The sequence below is a fragment of the Pezoporus occidentalis genome, unplaced genomic scaffold (genome assembly GCF_034315485.1).
Source record: "Pezoporus occidentalis ecotype Australia unplaced genomic scaffold, CSIRO_AGI_Poc_V1 ctg68, whole genome shotgun sequence".
NCBI lineage: Eukaryota > Metazoa > Chordata > Aves > Psittaciformes > Psittacidae > Pezoporus > Pezoporus occidentalis.
Genome location: NW_026916030.1, coordinates 4,125,443 through 4,147,714, shown reverse-complemented (window position 1 = coordinate 4,147,714; position 22,272 = coordinate 4,125,443). Strand labels below are relative to the sequence as shown.

Sequence of the window (22,272 nt, the reverse complement as noted above, 5' to 3'; positions counted from 1 at the left end):
TGCAGCTTCAACCTCACTTGAAGCAGTTAACTGTAGATGTTACAGGCTGTTTAGGTAATCAAACCTATAGCTAGACCTGCAGAATTCCCGATTTGGTGAGAATTACGTAGTTTTAGATATTTTTAATTCCTCCTACTGAAAAACTGGACCAATATGCAAAATGAGGAATTCTGTCTGTCCCCACAGGACAGTGTGTGCACACAGGCTGAAAAGAGGCATCTTTTCTAGTAAGGATTTTCTGGAAAATATGACAAAAGTTGGTAGAAATAAGTTTTAAAACATTACCTGAGGCTTGTGGCTTTTACATGCATCATCCAAATGCTTATGCCATAATATTGCATGAAACCTTGAACCAGTCTGGAACTTGTAAACATTGCCTACAAAACAACAGAAAATCAAAGGCTCTACATGGAGTTTTGAAGGGATTCTAATTTCTATGCAGGAGCCAAAGTCCTGAAGTAAACTAATAAACTAATTTGCTCATATATTACAGCCAACGTGAGGCATGTTATCCAACAGTCCCTGAGCAGAGGACTAGGAGAACATGTGTGGCCTGCAAAGCAAAGAGGAGCACATAGGCAGAGAGGCCAAATACAGCCACAGAAAAGATCACTTAGGTCATATCTAATTTACTCCTGGCTTTCTTCTCATTGACTGTTGTGGCTACTGCCAAACTTGTTTTGAATGTTCCTGTTATCTCTGAACTTAGTTTTCATCGAAGTCCTATGGCGAGTTTCCTCTATGCCTGGTTGTTTTGTGAATACAATCAAACACTTTGTGCATTTTAATCAACACCCAGAAGATGCACTTTGTACAGTAGATACAAATCCATGGTCAGCACCAAAGCTGACAATGTGAAAAGTTAAGGAACCCTCAAAATAACTCCAAGGGCTTTCAGGTCTTTTGAATTTCTGAAGTTTAATAAAGTTGGTAGAGTTATGGCACTTCAAAATTATTTATTAAGAAGTAATTAATAATTACTTCAAAGGCTTTTTTAATAAATGGTTTAATGTTTGGAGAATTTTCATGGTATTTTAATTGGCCTCAGTGTAAGTCAAATTTTGGTATTCACCGATTTTAAGAAAGCTATGCAGAAACAGACAACAGGGTAAGTGGGCACATGGACATGCAGCAATCACATATTGGTTGGGCAATTTCTCTAAAACTGTAACTGTTAAGATACAGCAAAACCTCTGTAGGCGGCACAGGAGCACAACAGCATAGTGTAGAAATATGTTCAATTTCATTTGTACCCTCCCTTGAAAATTCCGTATTGAAAATCTCCCTCCTCAGTCTTCTTAACTTGCCACTGCAAGTTCTGTAACCTGCAAGCTCATTAACAGATCAGTCTACTTTCTGTCACAGAAACATACCGCAGACAACATCAATCCTGCAAGGCCTACCTCTGTCAGGATTATTTAGCTGAAAGATATCAGGATGCTCAGGGTCGTCGGGAAGTGTCACCATCCAGCCCACTATGGAGACTTTTTTACCAGGTGTAGACTTATACTGGAAGAGAAGACAAGTCAATCACAGCTGAGGCAGTAGTGATTAACTTTTGACTGTAAAAGTTGTGCAGACATATGGCTTAGCCTGGAACAGCAAGTACGCTTCAACCACCCATCCAGGTCGGCTTATGAATATGCAATTTTGGGGTTTAGAATAAATTTAAAGCTTACATGTTTTCTTTCAGTGCCTCTTAAAGATTTTGCTCCAAAGTACAGAAGAGTTGTTCCTGAAAGCATAACCCAGTATCTCGTCCATGAGGAGAGCTGAATCAGAAATGAAAAAAATGAGGAAAAACTCGGCATATCTCTAACATTTCAAAAGTCTATTCACAAGCAAGTCCAAGTGCCATCAAAATTAATTTCAGAAGCAAGGATGGAGAGTTAGATAAAAAAATGTCTCCTGGTGCAAATCAGCCCAGCTACCTACATTTGGGTGGCTGGCTGTGAATACAATCCATTTTACTCAGGTATCTCCTAAAAATACCAGGACTGCTTCACAGCAAAATAGTGTGCTGCCTTCTACTGGCCACATCTTAAGAATTCTGCATTTGATCGTTAAAAATTACTGAAGATGACATCTCTGCAATTCTCCAAACCTTTTGGCACTCAGCACTAGGGTTGCAGATAGAAAATATCAATGAACTCTACAGAAAACAAAGACATTTCCAAATGAACAGTACTAGAACCATGTGAAACCTGTGAATTTATGTTAAGTGCGAATTACCATGACTTTGCTGCTATGGGTAGATGTCCTGCAGCACTTCCATTTTACCACCATACTAAATTTCAGCCCTCACAGGAATGCATACTGATTTATAAAGTGGCTTTACTCTTGCTAAGCTGTCACAACTCAAGACATTACTTGCAAATGCAGGGAGAAGGAAAGCTGCTGTAGAACAAATGACATCAAAGGTTCCAACATTGTTTTAACCTAGCTAAAACTTTGAACAGAAAATGATTTTATAATTGATAATAACAAAGAGCATCATTTTGTGTGGTGTCAAACTGCAGGTTTAATCTAGAAATTAAAACAACCACTACTGAATTAGAATCACAGAAAAAGTTAGAATTACTTACAGTAGGTTTCTTGCCTTCTTTGAGCAATGTTTTTCTTCTTAATGGCCCTTCCATGGTAATGACTCCTAGGGAACTACCTAATGTGCAGCTGCAGGCCCCTGTTGGGCTGGAGAGACAAAACACTGCCATATGTATTTGTTCAGACAAGTAAGGACAAGAAGCAGGCAATATAATTTAGCTCTAAATACATTTTTCCTGCATTGCCTTACCTATATGTTTCATCTGATGCTTGACTCTATATATTTTCCAGACCCAGATATCAAGTAGAAACAAGGATCTTTGAAAAACAGCAAGTCATCAAAGGGAAAACAGGAAATTTTCTATTTTATTCCAGCAAATTATAGCAATTATCTGGATTTCTGGAAATTTATTGCTTACAATTTTTCAATAAGAGTGCTCACAAATGTAATTTTAACTTAAAATAAACTTTAGCTACCAAAAAAGAATGTAGAAAACTACCTTGGCTAACTGGAAGAAAGCTGCAAAAACTATGTAAAACTGCCAAATAATTTATTGTAATTAAAGTATTTTTTGCTTTTCCAGGACAAACACAGAGCTTCCCCACATACCACAGTGAGAAAGTGCTACAGCTGAAAGAACCCAAGCACAGGCTAAGTTAGAGATGTAAACAGCCATTGAGAAGGTAACAACCAAAGACTGACTGGCAGGTGTTGATCTGCTAGAATTAGCTGCTGCTAATCTCTTGTCATTGCCAAGTGATCACAGCCCTGATATGAGGGCCAGTGAAGTTTACCACGGCCACCTAATTCTAATTATTCTGATGTCTAATAACGAATACAAGGGAAAGGACATGTGTGCAATCTACCATTCAGTTGTGAAAGGAACACTGTTCTGTCTGTGAACAAGTATGATCGTCTCATATAAACACGCGCTGGTGAAAGCGATACACATAGCAACACCACTGGCAAGTGCATCTCCTTGGATTAAATGGAATTGCCTTGTCTGTGCTGATGTGTATCTTGCCAGTTCCAGTCTTCTAATAAAAGCAGTAGAAGATTCCAGAAAAGGAAGAATGAATGCAAGCATGTGAATTACCTGATGGTGGATAAACATCAGAAATGTATTTTAGGGAGCAATCCTTCCTTGTGGTTTTAATAGGCTTTTCACATTTTTGTCCTCCTACATTTTATATTTCTAGCTTGTATACCTTTATGAAACAAATCTACCTTGGGCACGGCGAGTATTTTCTAGAAGCAGGTGTAATAGAAGAAATACTGTTCCAAAATGTATTCCTTTACTTACTTATAATGTATGCACTTTTATTACTAACTTCTAACTCGTGCTGCTACCAGATGTTGCTAGCTCAAGCAAAATGACTGTACTTACATTTACACGTTATATCAACAGTTCTACAACAGCTGAAGCAAACTAATTTATACAAAATAAAAACTGGCTGGATTTAAACTCCCAACTAAATCTCACTATTTCCACAATACTGTTTAAGGGGCCTGTTTTCTTTACTGTTCATATATACTTCTTCACTTCCCACTACCGCAGGATTTATGAAGTCCAGGTCACGTATGGATACAACGAATGATTCTTATCCCTCTAACTATATAGAGTTTTCCATGTCACCTCTCTTTGGCCTGTGAATGGATTATCTGTTTCTGAAACGTCCATGTCTCGGTGACAAGCAACACTGGGAGTGCCTGCTACATATGGCATTGCATATGCACTCTCTTACTTGGGGTCCAAGGTAACACCTCTTTATTGTACAAAATCAACACATCATACTATAGCTCTCTGACAGAAACAGATGTTATGGGTAGCTGTCCTGCAAAGCAGGAAATAAATTGTGAGAAAGGATCAAGAAGGTATCCTTCTAACATCATTATTTGTCACAGGAGGTAAAGATGGCCTTTATGACAAACCTACTCCTGTAATGTCACAAACCCCGAAGTAAACATGAGTTTTCTGCAATACAGAAGCCAAACATAACTGGTTAAATCAACAACTAAACTCAATTTCATCTGAATGGGCCATTCCCTTGCTTCAGCATTAATAGGAGATGAGGACTCCCATGAATTAATATGGTCATACAAGGATACTTTTGGACACAAAATACATTACGCTAGAAAAGCGTAGAGACCCAAGTGGAAGTTTAGCACCATCCACTAAGCGAGGTAGACCCTGAACTGTACCTGTAGACACAGCTTCGACTCCTAGGAGAATTCCGCATCGGTACCCTCCAGTTAGGCCCCAGCGTGGCATATAAACGACCCCTGTTTGTGAATGCAAATATCTGATGAGGAAAATTCTAGTCTGAGACTTCAACAGTTCAGGGGTTTGGTAAATGTGACAAAGAGAGTTCCCAATCTTTTCAGGTCCATGGGAAGGAAAACACAGTAACTTTACAGTGCTTTAAATCGAAAAATTTGGTGGGTATTTTTGCCCCTAACTAATCAATGATTTGGTAATAGTAACTACTGATTTAGGGCTTACCTATGTTAGGGATCATTTATGAATTTCTTAGCTAAGTCTGTGGAGTGCTGAGTGTACATGAAGACTGACTCACCTTTCAAGCCCTGACGGCAGCTCCTCGCTGAATTCTGAGCTTTCACTGCTATCTAGAAAAAGAGTAGTAAAGAGAAGGAGTAAGAAAATCGCTCAAGGGAAAATAAAAAGCCAATGTATGTGCATCACCAGAATAACCTTTGTATCTAGTACCATGGAAACTGCTTACTCAAATCACATTTCAAAGTTGATGTCTTTGGAGTTTGTGGTAAAATCTAAAATTGGAAGAGGCTTACATGAGCCTTCCCAACTATAATGAGAATACAGTACCTCACTGATGAACAAACTGTTACTGCTGTGTTTAAACATCAGACATCTACATGTTACTTTAATTTTCATTACACTGCTTTTCCTTCAACAGCTGAGCACTTCAGGAACAAAAAATCCACTTACTTTATAGGACAGTATTTCTACCACATCTGTTAAGGCAATTAAAGTTATCAGACATGATATCATTGTGCAACAAGCAAGCACACCTGTAATAGACAAGTTGCCAGCCCTATGTTGCTGCTAAAAGCTGTAACAAATCAGTATGATTGTACTCACAACAACAGTTCCTATTTCTCCTCCAAGCATACGACCAATTTGTCCCTCCTTCCCTGGCACAGCTATTCAGCTCACAGTTTTAATTTGCCCAGGACTGATCTTCTAATGCTCAGTGTAACAGTGAGCCGTGCTTGTGTTTTCAGAAGTTCAAAGATCATCTGTGCCAACCTCTTCTTCATCAAGTTACCTGCTATCCTTCAGAGTCTATTTCCTATTCCAGAAAGAGCCCAGGCCACTTAAAAGGTGCCTTTCTCTTTAGAACTTAGATTCTTGATCACTTTGATTTTTATTATTATTTTATTAATCATAATACCATAACATAATTGTCATCATCCTCTTTCACAAGTTCCTTTTCTGTTTCTTTTGAAGTCTCAGCACAGCTGAACTGTTCTCCAATATTCTAAAACCTACTGTTAAATGTTTCTTTGTAAAAAGGGAGCACTCAAAATCTAAATCCACTTTTCAGTAGCCCTTTCCCCCCCCCCCCCCGCTGAAAGCTGACAAACATTGTGTCAGATACAGAGCACACACAAAGAAAATCTTCCTTCATGTCTCTTTGAATAGGTGTCCTGATCTACTTTCTTTCATGAAAGGGATCAGTCTTTGCACAGGAGCTAATGATATTCCTAATTGCCTAATATCTCTCTGAGTTTCCAGAGCTCTGGGACAGAAAAGCAGGAATGTCAGTCCCCCCAAGACCCTACCTATGGACAGGCCGTTGGTGAAATGCGAGTTGGGTGCGTGGCCGCGGGCTGGGCTGTGGGACTCCAGGACGCTGTCATCCAGGAGGTGCCGCGGCTTCTCCGTCGGGAAGGTGGCGCTTTTGCTCTCCACTACACTGAACTGACACATCATGCTGGAAAATTGGAAAGAGAAAAATTCAAAACCCCTCTTATGTCATCTAATAGCAGCTCTTGGATCCTGATATTTCCACTCAGACTGTGCCCTATCAACAGGCTATGAAGTAGCAGGCAATTAAACGCACCGCTCAAACTTCTCTGCTGTACATCTGCTCCTTGACCACCGTAACAAGTTTCAGATTTTAGTGGTCTTTGTAAGTAACAATTACGAAATCTCTGCATATGGGGAAATTTTAAGTCTTTTGACTCCTCTCCATATAAAACCTGAACACCCTGGGTGAGGGCAAAGGTAGAAAACCAGGAAAAAGCAGACCCCAGATAAGCCACTGTTTAGTGGTCTTTCACACTAAGCTGAGCTAACACATCAACACCCTGTGACCTTGGACAAGTCACAGGAACTTCTTTTTCCCTAACCCATTAATTATGAAATTTGGTAGATGCAGAAACCTTAACTGGGGAGGCAGTGCTCTTGCTGAGCTGGGTACATGGTAGAGAAAAATGTTTCCAATCCAGATTACCCAGGTAAAACAGTACAAAAGGTCACAACTTCCCTGAAGAAGTGTGTGAAGGAGCTAGTAGGATTCCCTAGATGTATTAGCCAGATGTTTGAACAAAAGAAAAAACCCAAGCAGTTATGCACACCAGGGATCCACAGACAAAGTGGATACACAGCTTTCAAGTAGTGCCGATGTCTGGCACTAGCAGAGAATAGTCAGTAAAAATAACAAAGTGTCAAGAGAAAACCTAGAGAATACACAGAAAAGCCTGAAGCACTCTTGAAATACATGAAATGGAAGAGACAAATACCAGAGTGTTCTCAAACACTGCTGCTAGCTTAAACCCTTATGATGCATGCAATGGCCTGAGCATGAGCCAGCCCAGAGTACCCACTTGTTTCCCAGGCTGTGGCTCTTCCTGTGCCTTGGTACAGGAGGTGTAGGTAGACTTGCTGACACTGAAGCATCAGGACATGTGGGTCTCCTGCCGAATTTCATAATTGCCAACACATCAGATGGACCTAGAAGACGCCATTTAACACTGAACAGATGCAAACCCCAGAAATCTCATGGGCTGGTGTGTTCAGCTACTGATTAAAATGAATTGTTACAGATAACCAGAAGGCACCATTTCTGAACTGGTTCTTGCGCATTAGGGTTACACCATCCATTTCTCGTATGAATTCATCTCTATAATCTTGAGCTCTCTGGAAGTAATTTTTAAAACAGCTTTGCACATACTTTTAACAATGAACTCCTACAAAAAGTCTTGGCACCCTTACAACAGCTGGATGTGCCAAAATGTAATATGCAGAGCCATAAAGTCAGTTTGTACTTCGGGTGTGAGCAGGAATGCTCACACATGTTTTGAATTTTGTTCACAACTCCATGTTGTGAATAAACTGTAAACAATCTGCTCATACTGACTCACAGCTTGAGCATGTAAGAGAAAGCAGGGGCTTTTCATGTATCTAATGGCCAGACAGATGCATTACTTCTCAATCATCTCTGAGCTCTAGAGATGTCTCACTGCAATTATTCTTCCTCTCATTTTACAGACTTCATGAGGCCACACGGAAAACACGGACAAGCTGTTCCCTGTTCCAGTTCCTTGACGCTGTTTGCAAAAGGCTGGCAGTGAACGTTGCAGTACAGTGAAGAACAACATGGCCTATCATCCTCAGTGAATGCAAGGCTATTCTTAGCTTCACAATAAACAGCTGAGACTTCACTTTTAAACATTTAGTTGTGGCATTAGTGCTGTGAAAGAAGTGGGAATAATGGTCATGAACTGGCCATTTGCCCCATATCTGTCTCCAGACTTGGTACAGCTCAGGTAGCAGCAAAACAGATTTCCCCCTGTGTTACAGGAACCGCGTCTTGGAGGCTCCAGTGACCTCAGCTTAGTCAGCTTCTGGCCTCTAACCTAAAACCACCCATTAAGAGGTCAACGCAGACAGGAACTTTGTGATCTGAAAAACCACATACAACCATCATCAAAATCCTTACAAAACGTCTGGCCTCAAATCAGGCCACCTGGTTCTGAGACGGTGGTTGGTCACTGGAACAGGCTCCCCAGGGAAGTGGTCACGGCACAAAGTGTGTCAGAGTATAAGGAGCATCTGGACAACACTCTTAGGAACAGAATTTAGTTTTAGGTAGTCCTGCAAGAAGCAGGGAGCTGGATTTGATGATCCTTATGGGTTCCTTCCAACTGGAGATACTCTCTAATTCTGTTATATAGGCCATGCCACCTCTCCCCAAGCACAGAAGTTATTCATCTATTTCTTCTGCCTTGAACTGAGGATTCATGAGACATAAAAAAAAATGGAAGAACCAGTAATGAGTTTGCCCTAATAAGAGGCAAAAAATAATACAAACTTAGATCAAGTTGCATGAAACACTGGACTCAATTCCACATTACTTCTATTTTTATTTCCCTACAGCCTAGACTCAGGAATTCCACTATGAACTGGGTCATTACTATGAAGAACTGCAAAGGTTTTTCCCTAGCAGGAAGGAGAAGAATCTCATCCACAGAGTGTTCTGCAGATTTGAGCAAATCATTCATTGTGCTGTTTAATTAACAATGAAAGGAGCCTCAAGACAAGCAGAAAGAGTAAAATGCTTCTAGCAACAGAGAGGGAAAATGGGTTCATTAGAGGAACCTTCAGTAATATCATACATAGGATCATCAATTTAATGGGAGAACAATAGTTTGTAATCCTGTTTTCTACCTTATTCCTATATCCCATCTTATACAGGACAGCATTTTTGCCTGCCTGTCTTTGCTTCCATCACACAGTTGAGAATTTGTGAAACATGACAGCAGTAGCATGAGTCACTGGAATATGTGGCTGGGGAGAAGGTCTTATGCTTAAAGGCCAAACGCAGTTTAAAAGCATTACTTGGTCCAGAGACTCAACCAGAACCATACGCCTGGCAGTTTGGAAGAGGGCTGAGTACAGTTCTCTGCTTCATTTTCAAACCCTGAAATTTTGTTGGATGTGGGCTGTAAGACAATACTGGAAGCTTTTTCTCAAGAGAAAATAGGGTTCACCTTCCTCTTCTGCTGTGGAGGCAAAGCGCAAGTTAGAATATAAAAAGTAGTGCCTTTCCATCAGGTATTTTTCAACTTGTGAACAGTAAAATACTTAGGACTACTGAGGTGTTTACTACCTGCTAAGAAGCTTAAAATATATTGGAACTGAGACCCAGGATGAAGATAGTGGCAGCTGAAATAGAGTTTTCCTGAAAATTATGAGCATGTATCAGCAAGAGTTTAGTCTGAAACTCAGCATAAACTTCAGTGTTAATGTGGCCACTTCAAAGTTACCATCACACCTTGCAACACATTAAATCACTGCTTGTCCCTTAATTTGGCGGCAAGATTTGTTCAGTTTTCTATTGCTTCCTGTTGTGTCATTCAGCTCTGTCTCTCTGGTGCCAGTATTAAATCCTGATTTATATTAAGTTCTTCTAAGTGGATGACATAGTTCACAGAGAGCTACTGAAACATTATGTTTAACAGACTGTTGAAAGTACAGCCTGTGAAAGAGTAGCAATCTCGAGGCACAGCCCTAAATGAGTACCAGTATGGTGCAGTGCTTTTTCACGCAGACATGCCACATGTAAAAATAACTGTTAAATTTTCTAATACATAATAGTTTAAAGGTTTGTCACCATGGAGAGTCACAGAGCTGAAAGCAGTAGGGCTGTTCAATTAATTTGATGTCTACCAATAAAAGCATATCTGTGTATCTCAGAAAGTAAGACTACATATTCAGACTTCAGGTTAAAATTCTGCCTGGCTAAGGTGACACATGTCAAGGCTGACAGAATTTGTGGAAATAGGTATTGGAGCCTTACAACTTAAGCCAACAGTTCCAGCATGGCACCCTTGTGATATATCATGATTACAATTACTTGCATCAGTCCTGTGAAAGAAGGTAACGGACTTATTCTAATTCCTAGTTACATGTCTTTAATGAAGATAACGGGAGGAAACAGAATGCTTTGTGGGATAAGACAGAAATATCAGCGATGCTGGTATTACTCTGTCTGGAGTAGCCATTTTGTATGTAGTTCAGTATCTTCCACATCTCCAAGGCAAGAGAAGGGAACATGTACAGCTTGCCTCTGTTAACCCTGTGCTAGTTTGCTCTGTTAAGCCTGTAGTAAGGGAAAAGGAATCTGAGCTTAGAACCTTTACAAAGTCTTTGCATCTGCACTGCTGTCAGATGTCCATGAAGAACTGTGAAGTTCAGAGCTCTCATTAGACAGGACCTGTGCTGCAGGGCACACTCAGTTCAGCAAGAAGCCCGGGGTGCTGAGGGTGTCAGCATGAGTTATGGGGCTCAGGGGAGATGACCTAATTTCTGTAAAGGGGTAAGAGATAAGAGAGCCTGTGCCAAGAAGGATGCCAAAGAGGGTAAGTGGTGAGATACTTATGGACATACCAGACTGCTGAGCAATTAGCTGGGGAAGCTACGCTTGATACCGCTGATAACAAAATTCCAATATTTAAATTCATTTGAGATTGAGTTATTTTGCCCCTTTTTTTCCAATAAGTGAAGTCATCTGCTACTGCTAACTCTCCTCTTTACTCTCCTGGCTCCACTCCTAGTGCATACTGTTACCATGATTGCTATTCTGTTATTTTGCCTTTCATGGAGACAAAGCACTCTTAGCAGGATTTTCCAGTCAGCTGGCATGAACAAGGGTTAGTTTGGTTTTCATTATTTCTCAGCATCATTTTCAAGACTATGCTGACATGCACAAAAATAATGTATAAAAATATTAAAACATTATTAAAGATTTGTTTGCATTAGGGAACGTGAGACAACTTCATCAGAGCGAGCTGAGTGCTGTTCAGAGATCTGTGGCAGGAACATTTGGAAAAGTTTACACATATCCCAAAGGATCTCACTGTTTTTTCCTTTGCATAATTTTTCCATGAATAATCCTTCAAATGTTATAAATGAATGTTACTTTTGCAATCCTCCAGTAGAACATGTGAACATTTACAGTCTCCAGAGCTTTTATAAAAAGCAACAGGGTGAAGGAGTTACAGTTCACAATTTTTCTACACTAAAACCTATCAATAAACCAATACAAGGCACCCAAAGAAAAAACTGAGCACGAGATGCATATTCTATGCTGAAACACAGAGTGATTTTTCAGGAAGGTAAAACAGTCTCAAGTTTTTACTATTTTTTGGTGAGCAGCTAAGAAGTAAGGCTGATGCTTACCAGCTCTGTTTCTAAAACTTAATAAAGGCATTCCAAGCCACAGACTCTCCAGTTAAATCTTCGCTGTAAAGTTTTACTGTTCTGTTGCCATTGTAACCAAAGTCAGTGGGTGATAATTAAATCTTTCAAACAGAAAGGCCTACTTACAAAACACACAATAAAGAACTTACCAAGAATTTTGTGCACAGAATCAAGAATGATGCAAAACAAATAAATCTGGAATGATGGCTATTGTAAAAGCATAGTTTAATGTTTAGAGTACTGCTTTACAATTCAACTAAAGCCTATGAATGCATACAAAATGCAAGCACATATTTGTTCTGGATGCTTCTCAGACAAGGGCAAACTTAAGAACAAGAATCAGTCTTTGGCTGCACCCCCCCCATGCTCCCCCAAGTCCTCCAGAAGTCAACCCCCTACTCCCCTCAAGAAAAGAAAAGAAAGGTGTGTTTTGCTCAGCAACATTGGAGCCTGCCTGCTCTCTTTGGAAGCAGTATGCAAAAGCCTTTTGCGGCAGGGGTCAGGACCATGATTTTGGTTATTCAGTGAAAGCATTCTTTTTTAATTAATTATTTTTGTTTGTTTCAAAAGGACCATGAACTATTTCCCATACCCTCCTCAGGGAGGTAGGGGAACGTAAATAGGGTTTGTGTTTCTGCCACATGACCCCGTTGCTGTAATTAAGTGTCCTATTCTAACCTCCACCTCTATGCTACGTAACAGCAAAAGGTATAGATACATTTATAAAAAGCAATTTGGAAACCTTATTTTGCAATGCATTATTGCTTTTTACCCAAGGACAATCCTTGGTATAGAATACTAGAATACTATAGAATACCAGTCTGTCTACTTTGGCAATCAAGAATTTCTAATTCTAGAAATACCATAAGAAGAAAGAGATTAATTCACTGTTTCATTTTGGACTTTGTATTTTTAACCTTCCATAAATCCTCATTCTCTTTTCAGTTCTGCATCTAAGAAGAGTACATTAAATCTAGGAAAACATTCAGTAGATTTCAGAATCTGTCTGGCTTTGCTGCACTGTCCTTTCCTGCTCTGTTTTTCTTTCACTGACAGCCCAGATGAACCACAATTTTTCCAAGTGCCTTCTACTTGTGTGTAAAGAACATCCTGCTGTTTACATTTTTCTTCAAATCATTCTCCATTTAATTTCTATCTTCCACTTAACCAGCTACAGCTTGTTATGTTTCCTCCATTCCCTTCTACTTCTCAATGGTCTTTCCTTTATTAAAGCCTTTAGTGGATTATCAGGTGAAGTGTGCAGGTTTGCTTTTTTAAACAAGCAGCTTAAAGAAGTCTAATAACAAACTTCTTTATTTAGTAATCCAAAAAAGCCATGGCATGGACATTTCCTTCCTTCCTCAAACTTAATTGATACTTCTTGTGCAAGTGACCTCCCACCCCAAAGTTCTTAAACAAGTGAACAAAAAATGAGACTGAGCAAGACCTGCAGCACGTTGTATTCGCTTGCTTCGCTTTACTACCAGGTTCTAATTTTTAGAACCTATTTTATGTTTACAAGACTCCAGAATACACTTACTAGGCAATTTTTCAGAAGATATTCCTTTATAGACCTTACTGTCTCTGTATATATCCTCAAATCTGTAACAACAACAGCTTGGCCGAGGCCAGTGTGATCTCCTTTGACGCAGTCTTTGCTTTATGTTCAAATTTGGATTAACAAAATATACTAACTTAAAGTTTAATTCCAAAAGCCTGGTTTGCAGTGAGGGAATAAACAGTGATGTGCGTCAGCCGTTGTTGTTATTGACAGACATTACACATTACGAGAAAGAGAAATATCAATTACATGAGCATATGCACTTATATTTTTTCTTCCCTTTTATGGATTTATGGAATCTCTAATTGCCAGCATTTGTGTTACTGATACTGCACCAGTGGAATGTGCAAAACCCTGACTTACACTTCAGCTAAAATTGAATTTCTTGCAGCTGGATCTGCAGGGTAGTGCATGAGCTTGGATGACATCCACATTGGCAGTGAAGACATACCCACTGGGAGAGCATAGCTGCAAAGAAAATGCTCATGTTTGGCTTCAACAAAATACATTACCCAACCATCAAAAAAATAGATTTTTGCAAAAATTATTTCAGGTGACTGCTCTCAAGAAACAGACAATTTCCCCCACCCTCCAAAAAAAAACCCCAACAAACCACAGAGCAGGAAAGCCACTTATCCTCAGGCAGTTTTATACATTTTTAACGTTCTGACGGAGTTAATAGCCTCATAGTTAAAATAAGCATCGGTAAACTAGGACATTAGAGAGGCTTGTTTGGTAAGGAAGTCACAGAAAGTAACAGAGAGTGATAAAGTGAAAAAACGAGCATGATCATTCTCTTCTCAAAAACTCTGTATTCGCTTTGACAAAATGTTCTACAGTTTTTGTGAGGCTTTGGTCTGTTAATCAAAAAAAGCCCACAGCACACTAATTCTGGCTGGATTTAGTGGTTGATAACAACATGTGAATCCCACACGTTTGTCTGGTATTAATTTCTTTCAAAAATACTCAATGGAGTTGTAAAAATTTGTAGGGAAAGTATCACAGAGGAAGAGATTGGGAAAGAGTGCAAGTTTGAAACTAAAGAGCAAAGTTTTCTGGATGGGTTGTAAACTTTTGTGAAGAAAACTCATGTTCTTCCATTTCTGCCTTAAGTGCAGTGTAAGAAAAGCAGACACTATGCACACAAAGCAATAAGCAAGCACTTGCAGAAGGATTAGACAATTCTCATTTCCACAGACTGATTGGCTGCTAAAGCACTTAGCACAAACTATTTATTAGTTGCCAAAGCAACCACTAAAACAAATGGCAAAACTAAATGTCAGACTTGGTGTTTACATGGAAAATGACGGTGTAGGGCTTTTTTTTTTTATTCTGAAATGCTGGGAGTGCTGTACAGACGTCACTGGTGTACACGATACCTGCTTCCAAGGGTTACAGATGTGCAAACACCTTCCTTCTGCTTCCACATCTTCCCCATTTTTTAACTCCTACATATCACATACTTTACATCTGATGTATCGACTGCTTCTAAGTAATGAAAATATATGTTGAAAGTTCTTTAGCAGCTCTCAAAGCTGAAGGCACTCAGCACAATGGGCTGGATTTTACCCCAACAACCGAACAGAGAATACACCTGTTTCAGATTAATTATTCCAGACTCCTGGTAAGGTGGTAACATAAAACCTCTGGGATCATTATTCTCCTCTTAAGAATTACACCAGGACCTACTTGGGGGAAAAAAAGAAAAACCAGGAGGGGGTGAAGGTCTGTCCCTGACAATTGCAGAACAACCCCCCCAAAATAAGGGCTGCCCACAGCTGAGGCCTGGCTGCTAAAAATGACTGCTAAATGCTAACTGTAATGAAGGGGTTCATTACAAATCACAGAATCATAAAGACCAGTCTTTGAGTCACTTAGTATTAGATATAATTTTCTGGATATGGTAATGATTTTAACATTATTGAATCTTTTTATATTGCTTTCCAAGAAGGATAAACATGGTATATTTCAAAGAACAAGTAACTGTTTTCTATACTCTGATCAGCACCAAGCCTTGAACTTTGCTAAACAACATTAAGATGGTAAAGAACATGCATAAATTTTTCTGTACTGAGCTAGACTTAGCTAGTTGCTTAGAAGGTTAACTTATTTACCATATAGAACATTAAATCTTTTCCTTTGTTCTGGGAAAATGTATTGAGTTATACCTTCCAAAACAATCTGCTTAATAGCTGTACCATAAATGCTGGGCACCTTCTAGCCAACACCGCAGGAACACAGATGTCTTTTACAGCTAATTCAACTGGAAACTGTGAACAGTTAGCATACTATAAGCTCTCCAGCTACATTCTCCCTCTCTCTCTCAAACCATAGCAAGGCAGAATGAACAGACTTAAGCTGCTGCCAAGGAAGTTGTGTGAATCACACAGTTCCTGAAAGCATTCAATGAAACTGCTTAAAGCTCCATTTTAAAGGCTGCTTGCAGGAGACAAGAATCTCTGCAGCGTTATGGAAGGCATGAAATCTCCCCTTGAAAGCACTATTCACAATTATATATGCAATCAGTAATTAAAGGAGACCATCTTAGCCACTAATATACAAAACATAGCTTGTTGTGAGACATTCATTTTAATCAGATGTCTGTCTCCTGTTTGAATTTACTGGAAAACCAGTTGGCAACCAAAGTGGAAAATGGACACATGGTTTTCTCCAGTACTTTGCAAATAGAAATATTGAAGGATTGAACTGTTCTTATTGAGCCTCACATTCATAAAGATACTTTAAGGGGAAAAAAAAAAGAAACCTATGATGTCCCTGGATAAAGTAAAACTGTTAATCATCTTTTGAAAGAGAGAAAACCGAAGCTGGATAGAAAATAAAGTCACAAAGCTGGGAAGAAAAAATCATTTCCATCATCAACATAAGTAGTTATACTTTAGGACATGAAAAAGACACTATTCCCTGCACTTAAGTCCATTATGGCTTTTGGAATTATTACCAGTGATATCAAGCTTTTTGTCCATATTTGGAAACACATGACCACCTACAGAAGGTAGTACGTCACACGCTGAACTCAACTAGACACTACACTGCCATTAGTAACCTAATAATTTTTTGACTGTCGGGAGAACTGAACTGGTGACTGCCCTTCTGAGCCAAGAACCTTTATTTTACCTTAAGATCATTATATTGAGACTCATATGCCTTAAACTATTGAGTGGAACATTAAATTACTGCCTAAATTATTTTGAGATCATCTCTTACCATTATAGTTTGCTGACTGCAAAGGATTTACTGCTAGTACACAATGGCTAAAATGGAAATAATCTCAAACTCCAACCTGAATCCAAATAAAGTTGACTCACCTACTTTCAAATGTGCTAGTTTTAATCCTGCACGGTCAAGTATCTCATTACTGATAGTTGGGCATTTTAGCTCAGAATTATTCAAGACTAACATATGTCTATATTTCTTTTTATTAATGCTGTGAAATAAACAATAAATTATTGCCTTCATGCTTAGTTAAACTTCAATTTGAATTCATGCCAATTTACTTTAACTGAACTTCTCCAGGAATTAATTGTTTTTTTCAATGAAGTACACCGGATTCCCTTTAGTTGCATTTTTGCAACCACATAGGTACAGGTCACTGAAACATTCCCGTGGGTATTACAAAAAGCTGGTGGCATTCACTGCCCAACTGGCAATACGTGAGAACTCCCTAGCTGAGCAAGAAGTACATCAGTCCAGAAGCGTGTCAAGCTTCCAAAGGAAATACTAATAGATGGATGGAGCAAGAAGGATGACTCAAGACTTGGTTTCTAGTCATTGTATTAATTCTCACTCTGAATAAAGCAGCCTTATGGAGCAAACAGGGACACTGCGGATTCTGAGGGGAAAGTTCATCCTCTCCTAATACTGCCAGATACCATATGACCACATAGTCAATTGAGTAGGTACCACAGAACATTGGGCTGATCAGTATTTGTGTACACCAGGTGAGCTCATTGCAGTATAAAGCCAGGAGAGTTTCACAGTTCTTGTTTCCAACTTTGGAACTGTATTTCTAGTTGCCTTCCATTACAGCTCTAATAGTGTCTGAGCCCTTGACTAAGAATTACAGAGTACTGGTGATTATCACATACTATGCTGCTACAACCAATATTAAAATTTCCACCATCATCCTAATAAAATCTTAACACCAAAACCCTAGTGTAAAGTATTTAAACATGAGCAATATGAAGCGAAAGCCAGAAAACAGAAAAGTCCACTCATATGCTTTACGTATGGAAAATACAATCATATGAGAGGCAATGACTTAGTTTTAAGTTTCAAGTATGAAAAAGCAAATCCTCACAAGAGCAAAATCAATTACATGATGTGGAGGGTTGATCTTACTGGCTTCCACATGCCCACTAAGCTGCTCCATCACTCCCCCTCCTCTGCATGATGGGGGGAGAAAACAAGATCAAAAAAAACTCTTGTGGATTGACATAAAGGCAGTTTAACAAAGAAAAGCAAAAGCTGCACATGGAAACAAAGGAAAACAAAAATAATTTATCCTCCTCTTCCCATCAGCAGATAATGTCCAGCCACTGGCTGGAATGAAGGACCTCAGCACTCGCAGGGGTTCACGTGGAAGACAAATGCCTTAATATTGAATGCTCCCCCTGCAACCCTCAATTCTCTCAGCTTTTATTGCTGTGCACAACGTATGGAACATCTCTTTGGCCAGCCTGGGTCAGCTGTCCTGACTGTCCCCTCTTAACCTCTTGCCCACCCCCAGCCTTCTGGCCTTTTGCAGGGGGCTGGTTTTGGAGAGAGAGCCTTGATGCTTCGAGCACTGCTCAGCAGCAGCCAAAACACCGGTGCCTTATCAACACCTTTCTAGCCACAAAGACAACTTAACTCCATCCCAGCCGGACCCAATACACATGTCTGTACAAAGAAAGTGTTAATTAAGAACTCCTTTTGAACTTACCTAGTTAAAAAACGCTTCCTCCTGTGAACGACTTCCTTGTACTTTACACAGCAATTAATAAAATTGAGCATTGAGGGGGAAGGGAAGAGTGCCTTCCTGAAGAAATGTTTTCTTCCAAATTCTTATTTCTATAGATTTTATTCCTTTTTCCTGAGAACTTGATTCCTTTATCCTTACTTGTTTTCCCTAGGTTTCTAATCTCAGCAGAGGAAAGTCCAATAGATTTTTATGCTACCTATTAAAAATGTGAAAGCTAACAATAAATCATCTTAAAACCACTCCTCTTTGCCATCCAGGTAAACCCGATTTCCAGAAAGGCAAATAACAATATATCCCTCCTCTACAAACTCTGCAAATTAAACTACTCGTAACTGATTCATTCCTCCAAAATCCCTCTGACATAAAATGGGATTAGCCATATACTTCAGTGAAGGATTTCTGTAATGAAAAATCAAAGTTTCAAATGATGTTCTATACCTGCAAGATCTTCTTTGGAAGAAACGAGTCGAGGAGAGCTGTTACCTGGCTCAATTCTTAATGACAATCTGGAAAAGAAGATAATTAAATGAAAGTTATAATATTATAAGCTACCCTGCTTCACTGTGTTTTTTATGATGCACTCGTTGCCTTCTCAGCACTCCAACACATCTTGATCTTCCAGTGCATATGACTTTTGCCACCTCTCATGTTTACACACTCTTGACATTTATAGGTTCTTTGTTCTGTACCAGTTTGACAAAAAAAATTGTGGAGAGCCACAATGTTAAGTAAACTTTAATGGAATAGGCTTAAACCCAAAGGAAATAACTGCTGTCATTGCACAGCATTACGCACGCAGAGTTGTGAAGGTTTCAAGCTACAGACTGCAGTACTCTGCTGGATAAAAACATCAGTGAAAGCCTTTTGTACTAAAGACATGCACAAGAGCGGGATGGGATGGATGACAACAACCTGAGACAGCATTTCAAAACCAAAGTTTATGCAAAACAGAACACTCATTTCAACTTGTTTCATGTAACAGTTGTTCTCTAACCAGCAGCAAACAACCCTTCTCCCCCGAACCTGTCACTGTTCCACAAATACTTATTTCTTTCTTCTGTTTCTGTCTGTACAAGGGAGCTGTTACTTATCCGTCCCCACATGTGGTAACTGCATGTTGCAGTTTCTGCCAGCTTTGAAGAACTCATCTCTGATGTTCTTTCCTTATGTTGTTATCAAAGACGTTATTCAGTTTTACTAGTCCCCTGTGGCAACAGCCACAATTTATTTGGTCACTGTGGAAACATTTTTCTAATAAGCCCATAGCAAAAAGATACAACTGCAATTCAGTCAATGTAAGCAAATAGCTTCTCCCTTTTACAGTGATGTGGTTTGTAATGCACTCCTCTGAAAATGTAATCTAACTATTCAACATAAGAAAACACAGGATGTGTTAAAAGAATAAGAAATAAATATGAGCCTAAATTTGAATGATGTTAAACATAAAATACTCATGGTGACACATTTAACAAACTATTGACAATAAACTGTGAGAAAAGGGAATATATTCTGACAAGGAGATGTCACCCCTCGACCACCTTCTCTCCTGTTCACTCTCACACCCAGAGGGCTGGAAACAATAGGAAACATTTTCATTCCAAAGAGATACTGACAGTCAGTACAGTCTCAACCAGCCTTGGCTTGTTTGCCACCACCCAAATTCATTTTTGCAATTCCTCTGACACTGCATTTTCCACTGAGCAGCACAAGTTCCATGCGTGTACACGCATGCTCTGCTCCCACCTCACCTCATATGCAGAAAATGAAATATGCACCCAGTCTTGAACACAGTTCTATTTCATGGAAGGATTCTCTCCAGCACAGGATGGAACTACTTCTAGGATAGTGAAGCTACTTTTACATAATTCTCCTAATATTAGGCAAGTAAAAGAAGACAGGGAATAGCCTTACATGAAGAAGAAATTTAGCTGCTCCATGAGGAGGCTGAACAAAACTTACTCGTCTTTTCTGAGACAAGACTTAAGTTGCAGTAAAGCAGTTCAAGCCTCAAAGCTGTCACTCAGAGCATTTCTGACCAGCATTTGTGTATGAAGCAGAATGGGTCTGATGTATCTTGAACATTTTCAGCTGCCTATGTAGCACTTAAACAGTAGGTCCAACAGCTTCTGGAAGCTTCACTGTCCCCAAGAATGAACTGTGGAAGAGCAGCCAAGTCACAACTATAGCTATTGATCAATAGCTCGAGTGTGAGGTGTCCCTGCCCATGGCAGGGGGGTTGGAACTTGATGATCTTAAGGTCCTTTCCAACCTAAACCATTCTATGAATCTATATGGCCGCTGGAACACTAGAAATCTCAGGCTAACACAGTGCTGCCTAGCTAAGGAGAAAACTGCACACCTGGGGACAAGCACTGTCTTACACCCCTGAAGGAGGAAGAAGATCCTGCAGCAGCTGCATCTGGTACCTATGAAGGCTACCTCTGCATCTGGTACCAGTAATGCCCTGAGATAACAAAGATTAGCAATACATTTTGGATATAGCTGGAAGGAATCTTGATGATTTGGGTCCTGGTTTTTCTCCCTTAGTCTTGTAACCAGCAAAAGTTGTAATTTCTCAGCTTCTGCAGAGAACAGCGTATAGGCTGAGCAAAAAAGACCTATTATTTTTAGGTTATGACATCATTGTCAGGGATTTTCTGGAGTGTTCCTACTTGCTGACAAGCACAAACCTAAAGCGAGCAATTGGACTGGCACAAAAATTGTGGAGAAGAGCTTGTTTATATAAAGTGGCTGCCAAATTTCCCTTTTCAGTGCAACTGAGGTTCTCATTTGGCAAAATGTGTGTTGGGATCCTGCCAATACATTTTAGGGCAACTATCTAAGCTTCTCTCCCTGACAGCCTGGTACTGAGATAGTTCTCTCTGCCAAAGGTCAAGCATCCATCTCTTCAGAGCACACTAATGCTGTCCCTGGCTCAAAAAGAGTGGTCACTTTAAAGAGAAAGAAAGACGAGATTCTTTTCCACTATAAGAACTTAGAAGTCTTTGCCTTTTTAAGGCTTACAGTTTCTTCTGGCATGGGACCAGAAAATGCTATAAAACTGAAGACCTACTAGGGAAAACTGAGAGGAAAATGTGAAATCAAATATTCAAAATAAAATTCAAAAACTTCTGCACAAATACAAAGATGGAAGAGGCATCAGAGTTCTCCTTCAGGGCAGTTGTGTGCAGTTTTGATGAATAGACTTTAATTTAAAGCTTTATTCTGATGAAACAAAGGTGGCAGAAAAAGGTCAAACTTTTCCAATGTACATAAACTGCAGCAACTTCACTATGCTAAGAATCAAATATTTCCCTCTTTTTAATATCTCTTGTGAGATCAGTCCAGATTTTCCTTGCCACAGTAAAGCCTAGAAAGAAAACTCCTAAATTTGACTGAAATAGTCTCAGAAATAACTAAAGCAGAAGAAGTTGTACTAAATCTTTAAGATACACCAAATACCTTCCAGCATTATCAGCAAGGCTGCAGCTAAAGTTAAAATGATTTTCAGATTTAAGCTGGAATTACTCATGACTTGTAGTTCTTCAAAGTATTCTGTTACAGTATCATATACTCACAGAAACCACTTGTTTAATCTATTTTTCTTAAGATATTACAGTTCATGAAAGCTGTTGTATATATAGTGTTAACATTGATGCATCATCAGGAAACTCCATCTAAAAACCACATTAAGCAACATGATCACTTTCTTGAACCCAATCCAAGGGCTGTAAAGCCTTTACTAACCACAGTTCTTCACTACATCACTACTATAGTTTTTCTGTATGTTCATGATTTTAATGAAGCATAGAATTTTCTGGGAAATTAGTAAATAATGACTGTTAAATATTAATACTGAGATTTAAATCTCAGACTACTCTTAACGAAGTCATGGATTGCCTGAGCTTTTCAAAAAGCTGTGCATGATGCTAACG

At 39.3% G+C, this 22,272-nt stretch overlaps 1 protein-coding gene across 9 annotated transcripts in view; it reads right to left on the bottom strand.

Moving 5' to 3' along the window:
* The window catches only part of RALGPS1 (Ral GEF with PH domain and SH3 binding motif 1), a 75,316-nt gene that overhangs the window by 2,715 nt on the left and 50,329 nt on the right, over nt 1-22,272 (bottom strand). For 7 of the 9 annotated variants that reach the window (XM_062641128.1, XM_062641123.1, XM_062641121.1 and 4 more), the window contains 9 exons: nt 18,776-18,843; nt 7,418-7,544; nt 6,371-6,522; nt 5,122-5,173; nt 4,748-4,828; nt 2,586-2,691; nt 1,680-1,772; nt 1,404-1,509; nt 286-377 (listed from right to left, as the gene is read on the bottom strand). In XM_062641128.1, coding sequence (XP_062497112.1) covers nt 286-377; nt 1,404-1,509; nt 1,680-1,772; nt 2,586-2,691; nt 4,748-4,828; nt 5,122-5,173; nt 6,371-6,522; nt 7,418-7,544; nt 18,776-18,843 — 877 coding nt within the window. Of the gene's footprint in view, nt 1-285; nt 378-1,403; nt 1,510-1,679; nt 1,773-2,585; nt 2,692-4,747; nt 4,829-5,121; nt 5,174-6,370; nt 6,523-7,417; nt 7,545-18,310; nt 18,534-18,775; nt 18,844-22,272 lie in introns of those variants that run through there. The other 2 variants (XM_062641127.1, XM_062641129.1) reach the window with 2 other exon arrangements.